Source organism: Eptesicus fuscus, chromosome 4, assembly GCF_027574615.1.
Source record: "Eptesicus fuscus isolate TK198812 chromosome 4, DD_ASM_mEF_20220401, whole genome shotgun sequence".
Lineage (NCBI taxonomy): Eukaryota > Metazoa > Chordata > Mammalia > Chiroptera > Vespertilionidae > Eptesicus > Eptesicus fuscus.
This window is the reverse complement of record NC_072476.1, coordinates 98,422,128-98,436,928: the sequence shown is the minus strand read 5'-3', so window position 1 is coordinate 98,436,928 and position 14,801 is coordinate 98,422,128. Positions and strand designations below refer to the sequence as shown.

The 14,801-nt window shown below is 39.6% G+C and overlaps 1 protein-coding gene across 1 annotated transcript in view; it reads right to left on the bottom strand.

The window, feature by feature from the left end:
• DNAH5 (dynein axonemal heavy chain 5) overlaps window positions 1-14,801 on the bottom strand; it is a 196,369-nt gene that overhangs the window by 123,046 nt on the left and 58,522 nt on the right. Inside the window, exons 17-22 of the mRNA XM_054714356.1 lie at window positions 12,797-12,942; window positions 10,753-10,918; window positions 9,850-10,086; window positions 7,681-7,871; window positions 7,496-7,583; window positions 4,481-4,614 (exon numbers count right to left, since the gene is read on the bottom strand). Of these exons, the coding sequence (XP_054570331.1) occupies window positions 4,481-4,614; window positions 7,496-7,583; window positions 7,681-7,871; window positions 9,850-10,086; window positions 10,753-10,918; window positions 12,797-12,942 (962 nt within the window). The remainder of the gene's footprint in view (window positions 1-4,480; window positions 4,615-7,495; window positions 7,584-7,680; window positions 7,872-9,849; window positions 10,087-10,752; window positions 10,919-12,796; window positions 12,943-14,801) is intronic.

Genomic DNA, 14,801 nt, shown 5'->3' with positions numbered 1-14,801 from the left:
CTAACGGTGAATATTTGCCAACTGTTGATGGTTCCCATGGATTCATTAAAATGTTTCATTGGTGAACAACTGTGTGATTAGTTGTAAAGGCCACAGAACTGGGACTATATACAAGAGTGTAAACAGTAACCCAAGACTAGTAACCATGAAACTGGGACCATCCAGACCATCCATAGCCAAAAGAAAGTGGGAGAGTCTTGCAGACAAGGCCCTCTTGATTGCAGCTAGACCTCAGATTAAAAAAAAAAACCACAGCTCAAGATCATGTCATAGAGAGTGAAGGGGAATATAAGACTTTTGGGGGGCTAGCTATCTGAATCTGTGCCAGTAACCTGTATTCTGATGCACACTCTTGCTAGAAGATATTAGCTCCATTCTTATCTGTAATGCTTGTCGTGCCTTGCAGAACCTGTTTCCCGGAATACTCCCATTTTACAGAAGCCATAAATCATGAACCATACACAACTCCCAGAGAGGGTTGTCAGCGCTGGCACCAGCCAGGCCAGGCCTTTGGGTGTAATCTCACTTTCCCCATCCCAACCCACAGGGGGGCTGCAAAGCCTGGGAAAGGTCCGGAAGCCTGATCCATATTTGGGGGACAAAGAAACTAAAAGGGATAAAAGGAAGGCTTCCTCCATATTCATCACTCAGGCTTTGGAGGTTGATTCCCCTGAGTCACCGCACTAGTGCATCTGCAATTCTGCATTAAAGGCTCCTCTTCTGAATCCTCTGAGTGCCCCACTGATTATTCCTCCGCGCTGCCTGGCAGCTTATCTATAACAAGAGTACTATGGGGAAAAACACTCCAAGGTCACTCTCTCCCCTCACTTCAATGGAAACCTATTGACTTGTTCTTAAAGTCTAAGAGTGGAGCATAGATCTGGAGGCAAATAGCATATCCAGCATCAAACCCCACTGCATCAAATCATATAAAATGTATAAATTCGTTGGATAAGGACTGTCATTTGTATGATATTAAATCTTCCCATCCAAGAACATAGCATGCGTTTCTAAATCTGCCAATTTTTTTTTAATTCCTTAAAGTTTAGAGTAATCTTTTTTCCAGCACTTTGTTCTGTACCAGCTAAAGCAGCAAGCCACAGCAGGGTACAATCCTTTGTGCCATATCCCCTTCACCTCTTCTTCCTTTTGGGCCAATTTGGTCACCACTTTGTTTTGAGAATGTTCTTTGCACAGTTCGACCTGAACTTTAAATATTTTATCCTTATTTCCATAACTCAGCAGCTTCAATGGTTTCTTATACCACCTTCTAACAAGTATCTTTTACCTTTTGATAGTAAAGTTCCATACTTTTTTAGAGTGTTATTAAATGGGTTAATATTTTACTATGTTTTTTATTGTTGCTATGATTTTTTGGTTGCTATTCTGATTATGAAATTTCCTAAGTTTTGTGTGTGTGCCTCAATCCTGCTTTTCTCATAATTTCTATTTTACTAAATGTGCAAATTTGCAAAACAAGATTTTTGGGATCACGTTTATTGCATTATAGCAAAAATGCCTATAGTTATCCTTCAATTGACTACTAACTTAACTCTTATTGGGCCTTATTTTATTCAGATTAGCTTCTTGGATTTACTTGGTAGATAATCATATCATCTACAAAGAATTAAAAATTTGTCTCCTCATTTATGATGGTTATACATTTTGAGAATCGATTTTTCTATTGGTTTACATTATAATTTCAGAGTTATATCTGCATAATAATTTTTTTACAAATTGAGATAAAATTAAAAATGAAATTATTTGAAAAAAGAGTATTATGAACAGCATTCTAAATGGTCCAATTACATTAAGTAAATTGCACCAACCTGTTCCAAACCAAGGAGTAGTTTCACTTCAACTCCCAACATGTAGCTAAAATGTCCCTCAGAGATTCAGGTATAATAAGTGTTAATACTTCTCACCCATTAAAATCCAAAAAGCTAAGCCTGTCACTGCTTGTCCCAACCACAACTGCTCTCTAAGCAAGGGCTGAGGTGTTGACATGAAATGCCCAGAATGCATTGCAACAGCAGGTAGACATTCACAAGTGTGTGATGGTTTGGAGAATGAATTACAGATTATCAAAGATCACTGGATACAGATAGACATTCCAGAATCCTGAGCTCTTGAAATTCCAAGAATCCTATCTAATAATAGAGTAACATGTAAATTACCATCACTCCGCTACACCCACAATTGGGCTGCAGGAGGCTGGGGGGCGGGACTCGGGGTGGCCTATCCGGCCATTGAGAGGCACAGATCTGCTGCCACTGAGGGGGGCTACCTTGCTGTTGAGAGTCCCGCCCTCTGCGCCTCTCAACGGCCAGATCCGCGGCCGCTAAGGGGGCCTGCCGCGGACACCCAGCTGCGCCTCTCACAAGCTTCTGAAAGGCCTCGTGCACCAGCGGACAGGCACCCAGCTCCACCGTGAAAAGCGAAAGTGTGTAGGGGACCCTACACGTGCATGATTCAATCATGCACTGGGCCTCTAGTTTATAATATTAAGATACACCCTAACTAAATGTTTTAGACTTTTATTTTATGTCAGTCTTTATTAGATTGGAACTTGTTAGAGCAGAGGTAACCTAAAACTTAAAGAAAAAACTACATGAACAACCTATGTAGAGCTGTTTTCCTTATTTTTTTACCAAGGTTATTTTGATAGTTCGGTTTAGCTAGTTCATCTTTCTAAGCCTGCCTGACAATGTTATAAGTTGATGACCAGCCTATGGAAATGCTGAATGTAGGTCAGGTTTAGACTCTGATACAATCAGTGATGGCAAGAGAAAAGGAGCTGGGTCCTAGGATTTTCTGTGGTTGAGGGAGAACCATTCAGAAGGGTCTATAGCTGTGGCTGGCTAGCCGTGTCGAGCCCTATGACAAGCACGCATATATTCCTCCAGAAACAATTTGGCCATCCCATCAAATTGGAAAAAGTCCTTCAAATTATTTTAAGTGCCAACCCTTTAAGGAAGACTAATATCTGTACATTTCCTTTGCATAATAAAAAAAGCCAATGTAATAAAAGTGACAAAAAGATAAGTATATTTGTTGCCAGCAGTATGTTAATTTCAATTGCTATGTCTTACCCTTAGATTTTCATAATAGGGGCTACTGATGTTCAGAGAAATTAATGGACTTCATTACTGATTTGCTTTATTGTACTTTCCATGATTAGGAGACATTGGGAAGTATATGTGAATGTTCATTATAATCATAGAATACTATATTTAGCTTTACCATTTAGTATAAAGCTTGATAAACTAAGTACTAGATGAATATTTGTTAAACTGAATTATGTGAACACTGTCTCTAGGGCAAAGTTAAACACAGGACCTTCAATATATTAAGAAAGGAAAATTGGAAATGCATAAATGCAAAAGCTTCCAGTTCCCTCAGGAATAAAAAAATTAAAATTAAACTTAATATCCCCTCATATTTTTACAGCAATGGTAACTTTTCAAAATGCTTTCAAAACAAATGAAATTCATTCCATCAAAACTAAGTAACAGAGCCCTGGCTGGGTGGTTCAGTTGGTGGGAGCATCGTCCCATACACCAAAAGGTTGCGGGTTTGATTCCCAGTAGGGGCACATATCAAGGTTGTGGGTTCGATCCTCAGTCAGGGTGCATACAGGAGGCAACTAATTGATGTTTCTCTCTCACATTGATACTTCTCTCTCTAAAACCAATGAACATATCCTCAGGTGAGGATTTTTTTTTAAAGAAATAGGAAAAAGTATTTACTGAGTGGCAACTATTTCCTCGACACTAAAACCATTTTAAAGAATCAACAGATCTTAATGACAATGTAAATATACATATTTTTAAGCAGAAATTGACTTCAGGACTTTGAATCTTTTTACTATAAGAACAGATGTGCCCAAACAAAAAAAGGCAAAGTTAAGAGAAAAACAGGTTGGCAATAGAAATTAATTCAAATTTACCCCCATATCTAGTGTAAGTTTGCATTGATAACACTAATATTTTCTTTATTTTTCAGTATTATCTGATTTCCACATGACAATGTACATAAATTCTCATTGATATTTTTTAAGATTTGCCTCAGTATACAAATATGAAAAATTGACTATAAATCTTCTTCTATTTCAAATGTACTGGTATCACCGATTCTATGAAGGTAAATTGTAACACCAGTCTGACTTGTGGTTTGGGACATATCCAAAAAATTTTAAGTTATATTTATTTGAACTGAAATAATAATAAATAAATAGGTTAAAGGCACTAAAGAGAACATAATATAAAACATAGAAATATTAGTTCTCTTTCACTTTGCAATCTAGAATGAAAATCTTTAAATAATCATTTGCTGTGTACATACAAAACACCATAAGCAGCTCACTGAATTCACAGTAGGTGGGACCCTGACTACAGGTAGGACAAGCTTGTGATGTTCAGCTTCACACAGGCACATGCTATGAAGCAAGGGGCTCTGGCTACAAATCCTTGTGACCTACCTTCTTGGTGGAGTTGATGATTGTGCTAAGCACAGAGACTAATTTTACAATATCTTTGTTGTCTGAAACGTTCTTATAGTAGTTCCTGGATTGCACAGGAATGGGTAAGTTTACAGATGCTATCTCAAAAGTATCTAAAAGCAGAAAAAGAGAAAAAAAATGTTTATATCAACAGCATAGGGAACACACTTTCAAAGGAGAAGGTCATTTCTAGAATGGTAAAGTAAGGACCTTTGAAAACATTGGGGGAAAACTGTCAACATCAATTTCCCAGAACTGTGGAAATTATCTAAAGCTTGCAACAATCCAAGAAACATTTGTTTAGTCGAGAAAAATGCTAAATCCCATAACAACAGTGAGTTTTGTGGTGTTTTAACTTGATCTATGCCCATAGTCCCCTCACTGGCTAGACAGGAGCCTCAAAAAACACAGCCTTACAACCACTGTGACTGTGCAAACCATAGCCTAGCAGTCACCAGAGGAGGCCAGACTGGGTTTTTGGAGTTCCTCAAGAAGACCCCATTAAATTGTCACTATTGGACCATTCTGGATGCTACCTCGCTACCTCAAAAAGCCCCATTTAAAGAGTTGATCTTTATTTCACCTGATTCAAAACTCACTGAGTGTGAAAAAAAAAAAAAATCCCTATCTCCAAGGCATTTGTCAAAACTAATCAGCAACAATTGTTTAACTTTATAGCTGCCTGAGGCAATGCTATTAGTTGGGGAAAACAGGAAGTTGGCCAAAAAAATTTGAAGATCTGGAAATGAGATGTCTATCGGGTCGGGGAGGGGAGCTTTTATAATGCCCTGACATATTCCTGGAGCTCAAGGCCACACATATGTACAGAGCTAGGCACATGCTCAGGAAAAACCTAAAGATGCCCCAATATTTTAGCTCTGGCTGAACTTGAGGCTTGCACAATCAGTAAATAAAGACTAAGGCAGTGTTATAACTTACTGAGCTTCCAGGGTGCTCTACACATAGTGATCCAACACAAACAAACACACACACAGTGTCCCCAGGTAGAGGGTGGAAGACTTACTGGTTCAAAGCAATAAAGGAAATCTCTGTGCAATCATTAGTTGAACACTAAGCTAATGAAGCAGAGATTACAACAGCACACACCACAGGCAAGACAAATTTTATAGAATTAGTCCCGGAAAGTCAATAAGAAACAACACCAGACCCTGGGGGGAAGATAATCAGATTCTCAGAGTTGCCACTTTATATTCTTTAAAATACCAACTTTTCAACAAAAAAAATTAATTGTGAGACATGCAAAGAAACAGAAGAGTGGTGCTTGCACGCAGGAACAAAAGCAGCCAACAAAATTATACATGAGAAAGCCCAACCAGTGGACATATAACTCAGCAATTCCACTTAGAGGTATATACCCAAGAGAAATGAAAACAAATGTCTGCACAAAAAATTTGTACGCAAATGTTCATAGCTGGATGTTTCATAATAGCTAAAAAATAGAAACAACCAAAATACCCAACTGGTGAGTGAATGAATAAAATGTGACATATCCATATAAGGGAATAGAATCTATATATATAAAAGCATAAGTGACCATTACAACCGGTCAACTATGACACACACTGACCACCAGGGGACAGCTCAATGCAGAAGCTGCCCCCTGGTAGTCAGTGTACTCCCACAGCCAACCTCCCATGGCTAGCCAACCTCCCGTGGTCCCTCCCTGCAGCTGGCCGGCCCAAATCGGCCCCTAATGGGACTGGGCCAGGCGGCCCCAATCACCTGCCAGGCTCTAGTTTACCAATAAAAAGGAATAAAGAACTGATGCATGCTGTAGAATGGATAAATCTTGAAAACACTATGCTAAGTGAAAGAAGCCAGTCACAAAAGACCACATATTGTATGATTCTATTTATATGAAATGTCCAAAAAAGGCAAATCCACAAAGACAGAAAGTAGATGAATGGTGCCACAGGCTACGGGGCAGGGGAATAGGGAGTGACTGCTAAGGGTACAGGGTTTCTTTTGGGGGTGATGAATATATTATAAAATTAGATAGTGGTGATGGTTACAAACACACTAAAAACCACTAAACTGTATGCTTTAAGGGATAAATTTTCTTATGTAAACTATATCTCAAAGCTATTATTTTTAAAAGATGTGGCTTATTTCTTTTGTCATGACAAAAATATATATACAATTTTTCATTGAACATTTTTTCTTCTGAATTTAAGATATAATTCATAACTGAACATATTTTGAGTTTAGAAAATTCTGAATTTTCAACTATTCTTGGAAGTAAAGCAATGTTTCTACATATATAAAAGTGAAATTAACACAATAACAACATATGTTTTTTAGCTAAAATAAATAAGTAATATTGTAAGTTGTGGGTAAAGTTGTCTTGAGCTGTCTTTACCCTCCTCAGCAACAGACTGTTTTAAAGAGAAACTTGCTTCAGTTTCTTCCTCATGGTTAGTTGATTTATTGTCTTGGAACATGAGCACTAATTGAAAATTACATGGGGTCTGCTGTTTGCAGGGCTGCTTTAAAAGGAGTTTGCAGAACTAAAGACAACATTTAATATAATGAGGAACCTGCAGGTCATACGCTCCCTAATTTTACAAAATTCAAATGAAAACCATGGGATGTACAGCATGTTCACACATCATAGGATGTTGGCAAAACAGGACACATAATGGGTTGAAAAATGTCTCTTTAGTATCAGGAAATGTTCACTGTGATGGTGACAAGTATCTCTTTAAACTGAGAAATTAAACCTCAGTTCTCATCATCACATTGGACCAGAAATCAATGTTGTACCCAAAACTGTAGGACACCCATTAGAGGTAAACTATTTGTAATGGTGATATTAAAAGACATGGATCTTTATATTTTATACACTTAAAATGGGATCATAGATTAATATGCCAACCTGATCTGATTTAAGAATTGCATGGAGAGAACATGCATTTTAGCTCAATAAATACTAGCTTACAATGACTAGTTTAAAATAAACAAAAGAACATTTACCTTGAGGTTCGTTTTCTCCCATTTCAACATCAGAATCACTGTCTTCCTTATTTTGCAAAGCAACCATTTTTCTTTCATGCATCTTTCTCTAAAACATAAAAGGACATTTTTCAGCTCAATCTCGTCTGTAAAAGATTTTATTTTATTTTATTCCGTAGGAAATAATTTCTTCATCCCATACTCACCTTGGACAACAGCTCACTGCTCCACTGTCTAACCCCCTTGGTGACATTGACGATGCACTCCACAGCTTTGTTCAGCATTTGCTGTACATCTTCCAGGGCAGGGACCATGGCAATGTTGGGAATGGCCAGAGTGATGCCTGCCCGGAAAATGGGTCGACTATTTGGCTTCATCTGAGAAGCACTGTTACTATCTGAGTAAATGGAAAACAGGGCAAATTTAATCTTTTTAACTTAAAATGGGATTTTTTTTTTCATTATTACCAGTGTGTGTGTGTGTGTGTGTGTGTGTGTGTGTGTGTGTGTGTAACTTTATATACTTATACTAGAGGCATGGTGCACGAAATTCGTGCACTGGGGGGGTGGGGGGGGGGGGGGGTGATGGGGTGTTCCTCAGCCCAGCCTGCACCCTCTCTAATCTGGGACCCCTCGGGGGATGTCTGAATGCCGGTTTAGGCCCAATCCCTGTCGGACATCTCTCTCACAATCCAGGACTGCTGGCTCCCAACCACTCGCCTGCCTGCCTGCCTGCCTGATTGCCCCTAACTGCTACTGCCTGCCAGCCTGATCACTCCCTAACCACTCCCCTGCCAGCCTGATTGACACCTAACTGCTCCCCTGCTGGCCTGATTGCCCCCAACTGCCCTCCCCTGCCAGCCCGGTCGCCCCCAACCCCTCCCCTGTTGGCCCGGTCACCCCCAACTGCCCTCCCCTGCTGGCCCAGTCACCCCCAACTGCCCTTCACTGCCGGCCTGGTCACCCCCAACTGCCCTCCCCTACAGACCTGGTTGCCTCCAACTGCCCTCCCCTGCAGGCCTGGTCCCCTTCAACTGCCCTCCCCTGCTGGCCCAGTCACCCCTAACTGCCCTCCCCTGCAGGCCTGGTCCCCTTCAACTGCCCACCCCTGCCAGCCTGGTTGCCCCCAACTTCCCTCCCCTGCAGGCTTGGTCTCCCCCCAACTGCCCTCCCCTGCTGGCCTGGTTGCCCCTAACTGCCCTCCCCTGCAGGTCTGGTTGCCCCCAACTGCCCTCCCCTGCTGGCCCAATCACCTCTAACTGCCCTCCCCTTCAGGCCTGGTCGCCCACAACTGCCCTCTCCTGCCAGCCCTCTTGTGGTGGTCATCTTGTGACCACATGGGGGTGGCCATCTTGTGTGAGACATGATGGTCAATTTGCATATTACCTCTTTATTATATGGATTAGTCAGAAATGCCCAAAATATATAAAGTTGGGAAATAAATGTGATTTAATTTTCAGCATATCAACCAACATTTGCTAAGTTCTAATACTATTCCTGTATCAAAAAAAAAAGAACTGTCCTCTATTGCAAGTGAAATAAAACATATTGAACCAAGCCACCAATCAAAAAATTCTTTCAGTGTTTCCATTTTTTAGTTATTCACTTTTAATTAAATATTAAAGATGCTTTCTCTTAAATGCCAATATTCAAAATAAATAAAAAGGTTGTATGATCCTATTATTTTCCCATTTGAACTAATTACTGTTTTTTTTTTTTTACTATTTTAAATTTAAAATTAATTTCAGAATGTCTCTAGGTTTGATGGATTTTTGTAACCCATCTGGGAAACACAACACCTGTTTCTGAATTGTGCTGAGGAAGAGCTGATTGTATTGAGAATGAGGAAACCAGCTGGAAAGTAGTAAATTGACACAAAATTAATTTTTAAAAAAATTTCTGCTTTGAAGAGCATGGCATTAATAAGATCTCTCTCACTTTATAAGACTGGCTAATCACCTACTAATTTAACAATGAAATTATCTTTCCATATATCTCCTTTTCAAAGTACTCACGGTTTTTTTCTTTCACTAATTCATTTTACATTTTCACCTTGTTACAAAAAGATTAAAAGTAATGCCAACTATTATGCTATTATCAAAAGCTAAACGACCTTAAGCAAATTACTTAACCTCCCTGTGCTCTGGTTTTCTGTTTTAAAATGAGGATAATGATAGTATCTACTTCAGAGAATTGTTGGGGAAATCAAAGTTCACAGTGTATAAACTTATAAGGAGACACTCAATAAATGTGGGCTTTTTAATTATTTAAATTTAACACACACACACACACACACACACACACACACACACACACACACACTCGACCAGCCACTATGCCTGGCCAGCCAGTAGGAAAATTCTGTGGGATTATTACCCCGGAAGCTAATCGTGTTGGATGAATGAATTCGCTTGCGGATGGCCTCTAGTGTATTCCTTGTAACCTTCAGAAGAGCATCCATGTTTTGGTGATTGAAATGAGAGAGCAACTCGCAGGCTTCTTCCTCTAAGATCTCAGTCTCTTTCTTCTTTCTCGTGATTGTCGTCAAAGGCAGGAAGCCTGATTCAGCATTAAGGGAAGGTGTCAAGGTGTCAGAATGCCCTTCTCTTTTTGCTGTTACTAGATGATAAAGACAGAGGGGGAAAAACATCTGTTGCAAGAAAATAACAATAAATTACATGCCAATTTGATAACACTTAAATGTCACACTTCTTAGAAAGTGAGGCCATCAAAGGGTAGAAAATGGAAAATGTGTCACCAGGTGGACTAATGGAGGCATCTCCTCCTCAGTGTGAGGAAACAGGAGATGTGAGAGACAAGAGCTATGACCGAAAAGCAAGACTGGGCCTCAGGGGCCTGGGTTCTGGTGCTCTCTCTTCCACCAACATCCAGAAAACCTTGGAGAAACAGCTTCCCATTTCTGCCTTCAGTGTTCTCATCTCTCCCACACAAGGTTTGCTCTATTGTAATGTACTCCAGTGGAAATTCCCAAACCATAATCCATACTACTCTACTGATAAGGAGAAAAATCCCACACTCATAGCTAAATGCAAAGAGAGCTAACAAGAGCCAATACAAAATTACATGTTTATAGAATTTAACAAAAAATAATGTAATTAATGACACAGGGTCATTACATAATTTTAGATTTATAAACATCCTTATAAAATTGGGAGGGTGTTTACAGAAGTGTGAAATTAATTGCTATGCAGGAAATGTAATTTTAGTTAACAGTAATGTCCTAGAAAAGCAAGACCCTTCCACTATCCCATCCCTTACCTGAACTTTTGTTTTTTGAATCAGCACCATTCATATTGGCTACTTTTTCACTTTCTTCTTTGAATGGAACTTCCACATCTAGCAACATATTTATTAGCTCATTGACTGCTTCCTCTACTAATGAGCTTTTAAAGTGTAGTATCTGAGCACCATTTACACAAAGATCCTATAAAAGAGTTAGCACAGCGTCATATTTGTTTATCTAGCTTTTGAGAGCACATCAGTAATAGTAGTAATGCCTTTAAGTTCAGCCTCCAGATGAAATTTAGGCCTCCAAAGATGCTTGGCCACACCCCTCACACTAGCCCAGACATGGCATCCTGTAAGAGAAGGTGTTAAAGACAAGGGAACCAGCCAGTCAGAAAAAGACAAATACCAAGTGATTTCACTTATATGTGGAATCTAATGAACAAAAAAATAGAAACAGACTCATAGATAGAGAACAGACTGACAGCTAGGTGAAAAAGGGTGAAGCGATTAAAAAAAATAACAAGTCATAGACAGACAACAGCATGGTGATTAACAGAGGGAAAGCGGTGGGGGGGATAGAAGAGGGTAACAAGGGGGTAAATGGTGATGGTAGGAGACTTGACTTTGGATGATGAACACAAAATGCAACATACAGGTGATATATTATAGAATTGTACACTTGAAATCTACATAATTTATTAAACAGTGTCACCCCAATGAATTCAAAATTTTTTAATTTAATTATTTTAATTATGATCTTCCTCTAAAATGTAGAAATGTTGAACTAAGAATAAAATTCATAGGTTTATAGTTCTTATAATTCTATAAATCAAAAACAAATATATAAATTATATACAAACAGATAAGAAACCAATACAATTCAAGTCAACAGTATTAAGTTTACTATAAGATTCATGGAGTATTCTGCTGAAACTAAAGGGTGGGTGTTAAGAGTGGAGTGGTAGAGCTGCAGATTCAATTTTATATATAAAGCCTATAGCTTCGGTTCAATAATATTAATGAAAGGAAGGCCTGCTTACATAAACTGACTTAAAAAATTTTATTAATGCATGCCGGAAACCGAACATTGAGACATTGGTAGTTAAATGTGAAAAGGGAATCCAGAAGGCTGGTCAACCTTAATCGCTCTGAATGGTCGGAGCTATTCACTCATTGTTTAGCTGAGACATTGGTAGTTAAAGCAACTTTCACCTGTTAATCATATGTAAATTTTTGCTGATTGTCTATTATTGGAATTTCCTGCCTAAAGGATATGGGTGTATCTCAGAACCCCAATAAAAGGGATGGCAAAGGCTAGGCAGGGGTAGTCCTCCCTCTAGAGATGGACTCCCGCCTGGCCCCCCATTTACCCAAATTAACTCTTTTCCAGTCTCTTCATTTTGGTTGTGGCCTTCTCCAGAAACCGGACCTGAACGGGAACCCTGAAACACGCGGGACGTGAAAGGGGCTCCCACAAATGCATTTAGGCTTTGCTTGTTAGTTCAGGCTATTCAGATCCATGAATAATCAAAATGAAGGCCTTGTTTTAATACATTAACGGGTAAAGAATCTGTAAGGGGAGAGAAGGGGAAAGTCTATGCTGAGCCATTTGGACACTGATTCCACCTTTCCCAGCAACGGCCCCAGAACCCAGAACGTGTGCCACAGAGCACCAGCTTGGGAAACGCTGCTTTACAGAAGAGTTTAAAGAAGAAATTCTGCCCAGGAACTGTTTAAAACAATTGCTTTATTAATTAATCCTAGCTTAATAGGAGCTCTTCAGCTAAAGAGCTCTATTTTTCAACAAATATGGGGGGGGCGGGGAACGACACATGTGTTCCACAGCAATTTCCTTCCAACGGATCTGAAAGGAAATGACTTGTTCCTCATGTCTAAGGGACTCCCTACAGACATTCCTCTTCATTATCGTCTGAAGACTCCATATTTAAGTAATATCTATCACTGACCAATCACAGGAAGAGAAAAAAAATGCAATTTGTGCTTCAAAAAATGCCCTCTATAGAAAAATGAATCACAAAACAATGTCTAATGAAAACATTAATATTCTAATAACCTTTGTCATTTGGAGAAACTCTTCACAGGTAAGCGGCTCCTCCTGGGGGAGCTGACAAAGAGGCGTGCTGCTCATTTCTTCTAGAACCGCATCGATGCGGAACTCGATCAAATCATTGACCCTGTCAACCAGCAATTCCAGGTCCTCTGTGGAAAAAATAGAAGTGAATAAGAGAGATTAAACATTTTGTTGTGTTTTGTTCTTTTTTTTTTTTTTTCATCCTCACCCAAGGATATTTTTCCATTGATTTTTAGAGAGTGGAAGAGAGAGGGAAAGACAGAGAGAAGTATCGATGTGAGAGAAACACATCAATTGGTTGCCTTCTGCAAGAGTCCTGACCAGGGCCCAGGGCCCAGGGCTGGGGCGGAGCCTGCAAATGCGGTAAATGCCCTTGACCAGAATCGAACCTGGGATCCTTCGGTCCACAGGCCGATACTCTATCCACTGAGCCAAACCAGCTAGGGCTTGTGTTTTGTTCTTAAATCAACATTGAATTAAACTAAGGTAGTAAAACCAGGATTAAAGTCGCTCCATACCAGTTTCAGTCTTGGTTTTCTCACACTATTCTTTCTTTGGCCAGTTTTCTCATTTTCTCAGCCTACCTAACTCTGACTCAGACTTGAAGATTTGGCTCAAATGCATCTCCCTGAGGAGGCTACCTGTGAGCTACACATACTCGTGCGGCCCACTCCTCTCATATTGACATTGACCCTGAGCAGCCTTCCGTTCCTACATATACCACATGGTCTCCTCTTGTGCCTTATCTTCTGGAATGCATATTTTTCAACCTTTCATCTTCAACACTTGCCCAGTGCCTATTCCACAGGAGGTATTCAACAGATCCTATTGAAGTGAAATTCCTTCAGTGTTTCTTTTACTGTCACTACCATAAGGTATATTTTAAGTTGTAGTAAAGTAATATTGAACACTATGTTCTATAGACAGAAAGGCCAATTCTGAAACAAATTAACAACTTTACTTCCAAAGTAGGAATGGTGGTTAATGGATTGTCATCTATGAAGTAAATACATTTTTTCAACATTTCTCATAAGGTCAATTCTCTCTCTTTTTTTTTTTTTTTTCTGATACTACTTTCTTCTAGGAAACGAAGTTAAAATTGAATACAGAAAAATCCATGTTATATACTCATGATGTATCAGAGATGTAAACACTTCCTTAAATAAATACCTTTACTTCCTAAAGAATAAAGCCCTAAAAGTTCCAGTCATTTCTAAGCTAATTATTAAAGAGGCTACTGGAGATAGTTCTGCCTGGTAAGCTTACTCATTACTAAAAGAAAGTCAACGCTTTTATTTAAGCATGTGTGTGCTCAATAACATTCTTTACTACTTCTGACTCTTCAAAGCCTCCTCAGGACCACCTGTGGTAAGCTGATGTCTTTGAAGAATCTGACTGACTCTTCAAAGCATCTTCAAGGACTTCTGTGCCCACCTCCCCTCCCAGCATGTCTACATCCTAATCCCCTGCAAATGTTACCAAGGGGACTTTGCAGATGTGATCAAGTTGAGGATCTTGAGATATGGAGATTGTCCTGGATTATGCAGGTGGGGCCAAGGTAGTCATAAGGGTCCTTATAAATGGGAGGTAGGAGGGTCAGAGTCAGAAAACAATGTGACTATTGAAGTAGAGAGACAGACAGAAAGAGATTTGAAGATACTAAGCTGCTGGCTTTGAGGATGGAGTGACCAGCAGCCAAAGGATGTAGGCAGCCTCTGGAACCTGGAAATTCTCTCCCTAGGTAGGCAAGGAGAATGGCAACTACCGTATTTTCCGGCGTATAAGACGATTTTTTAACCCAGGAAAATCTTAAACGCCCAGTCATCTTATACGCCGGAAAATACGGTAAGTCTTCTGGGGGAAAAACCCTTCATACCATGTTCCAAACTGTGTTCCACCGCCCACCACAGAATGTCTATAAGGTGTTACTATATTCTCCTAGAAGGCAGCCAAGGAATTCTGGGAAATGCCACCAAACAGCCTACTT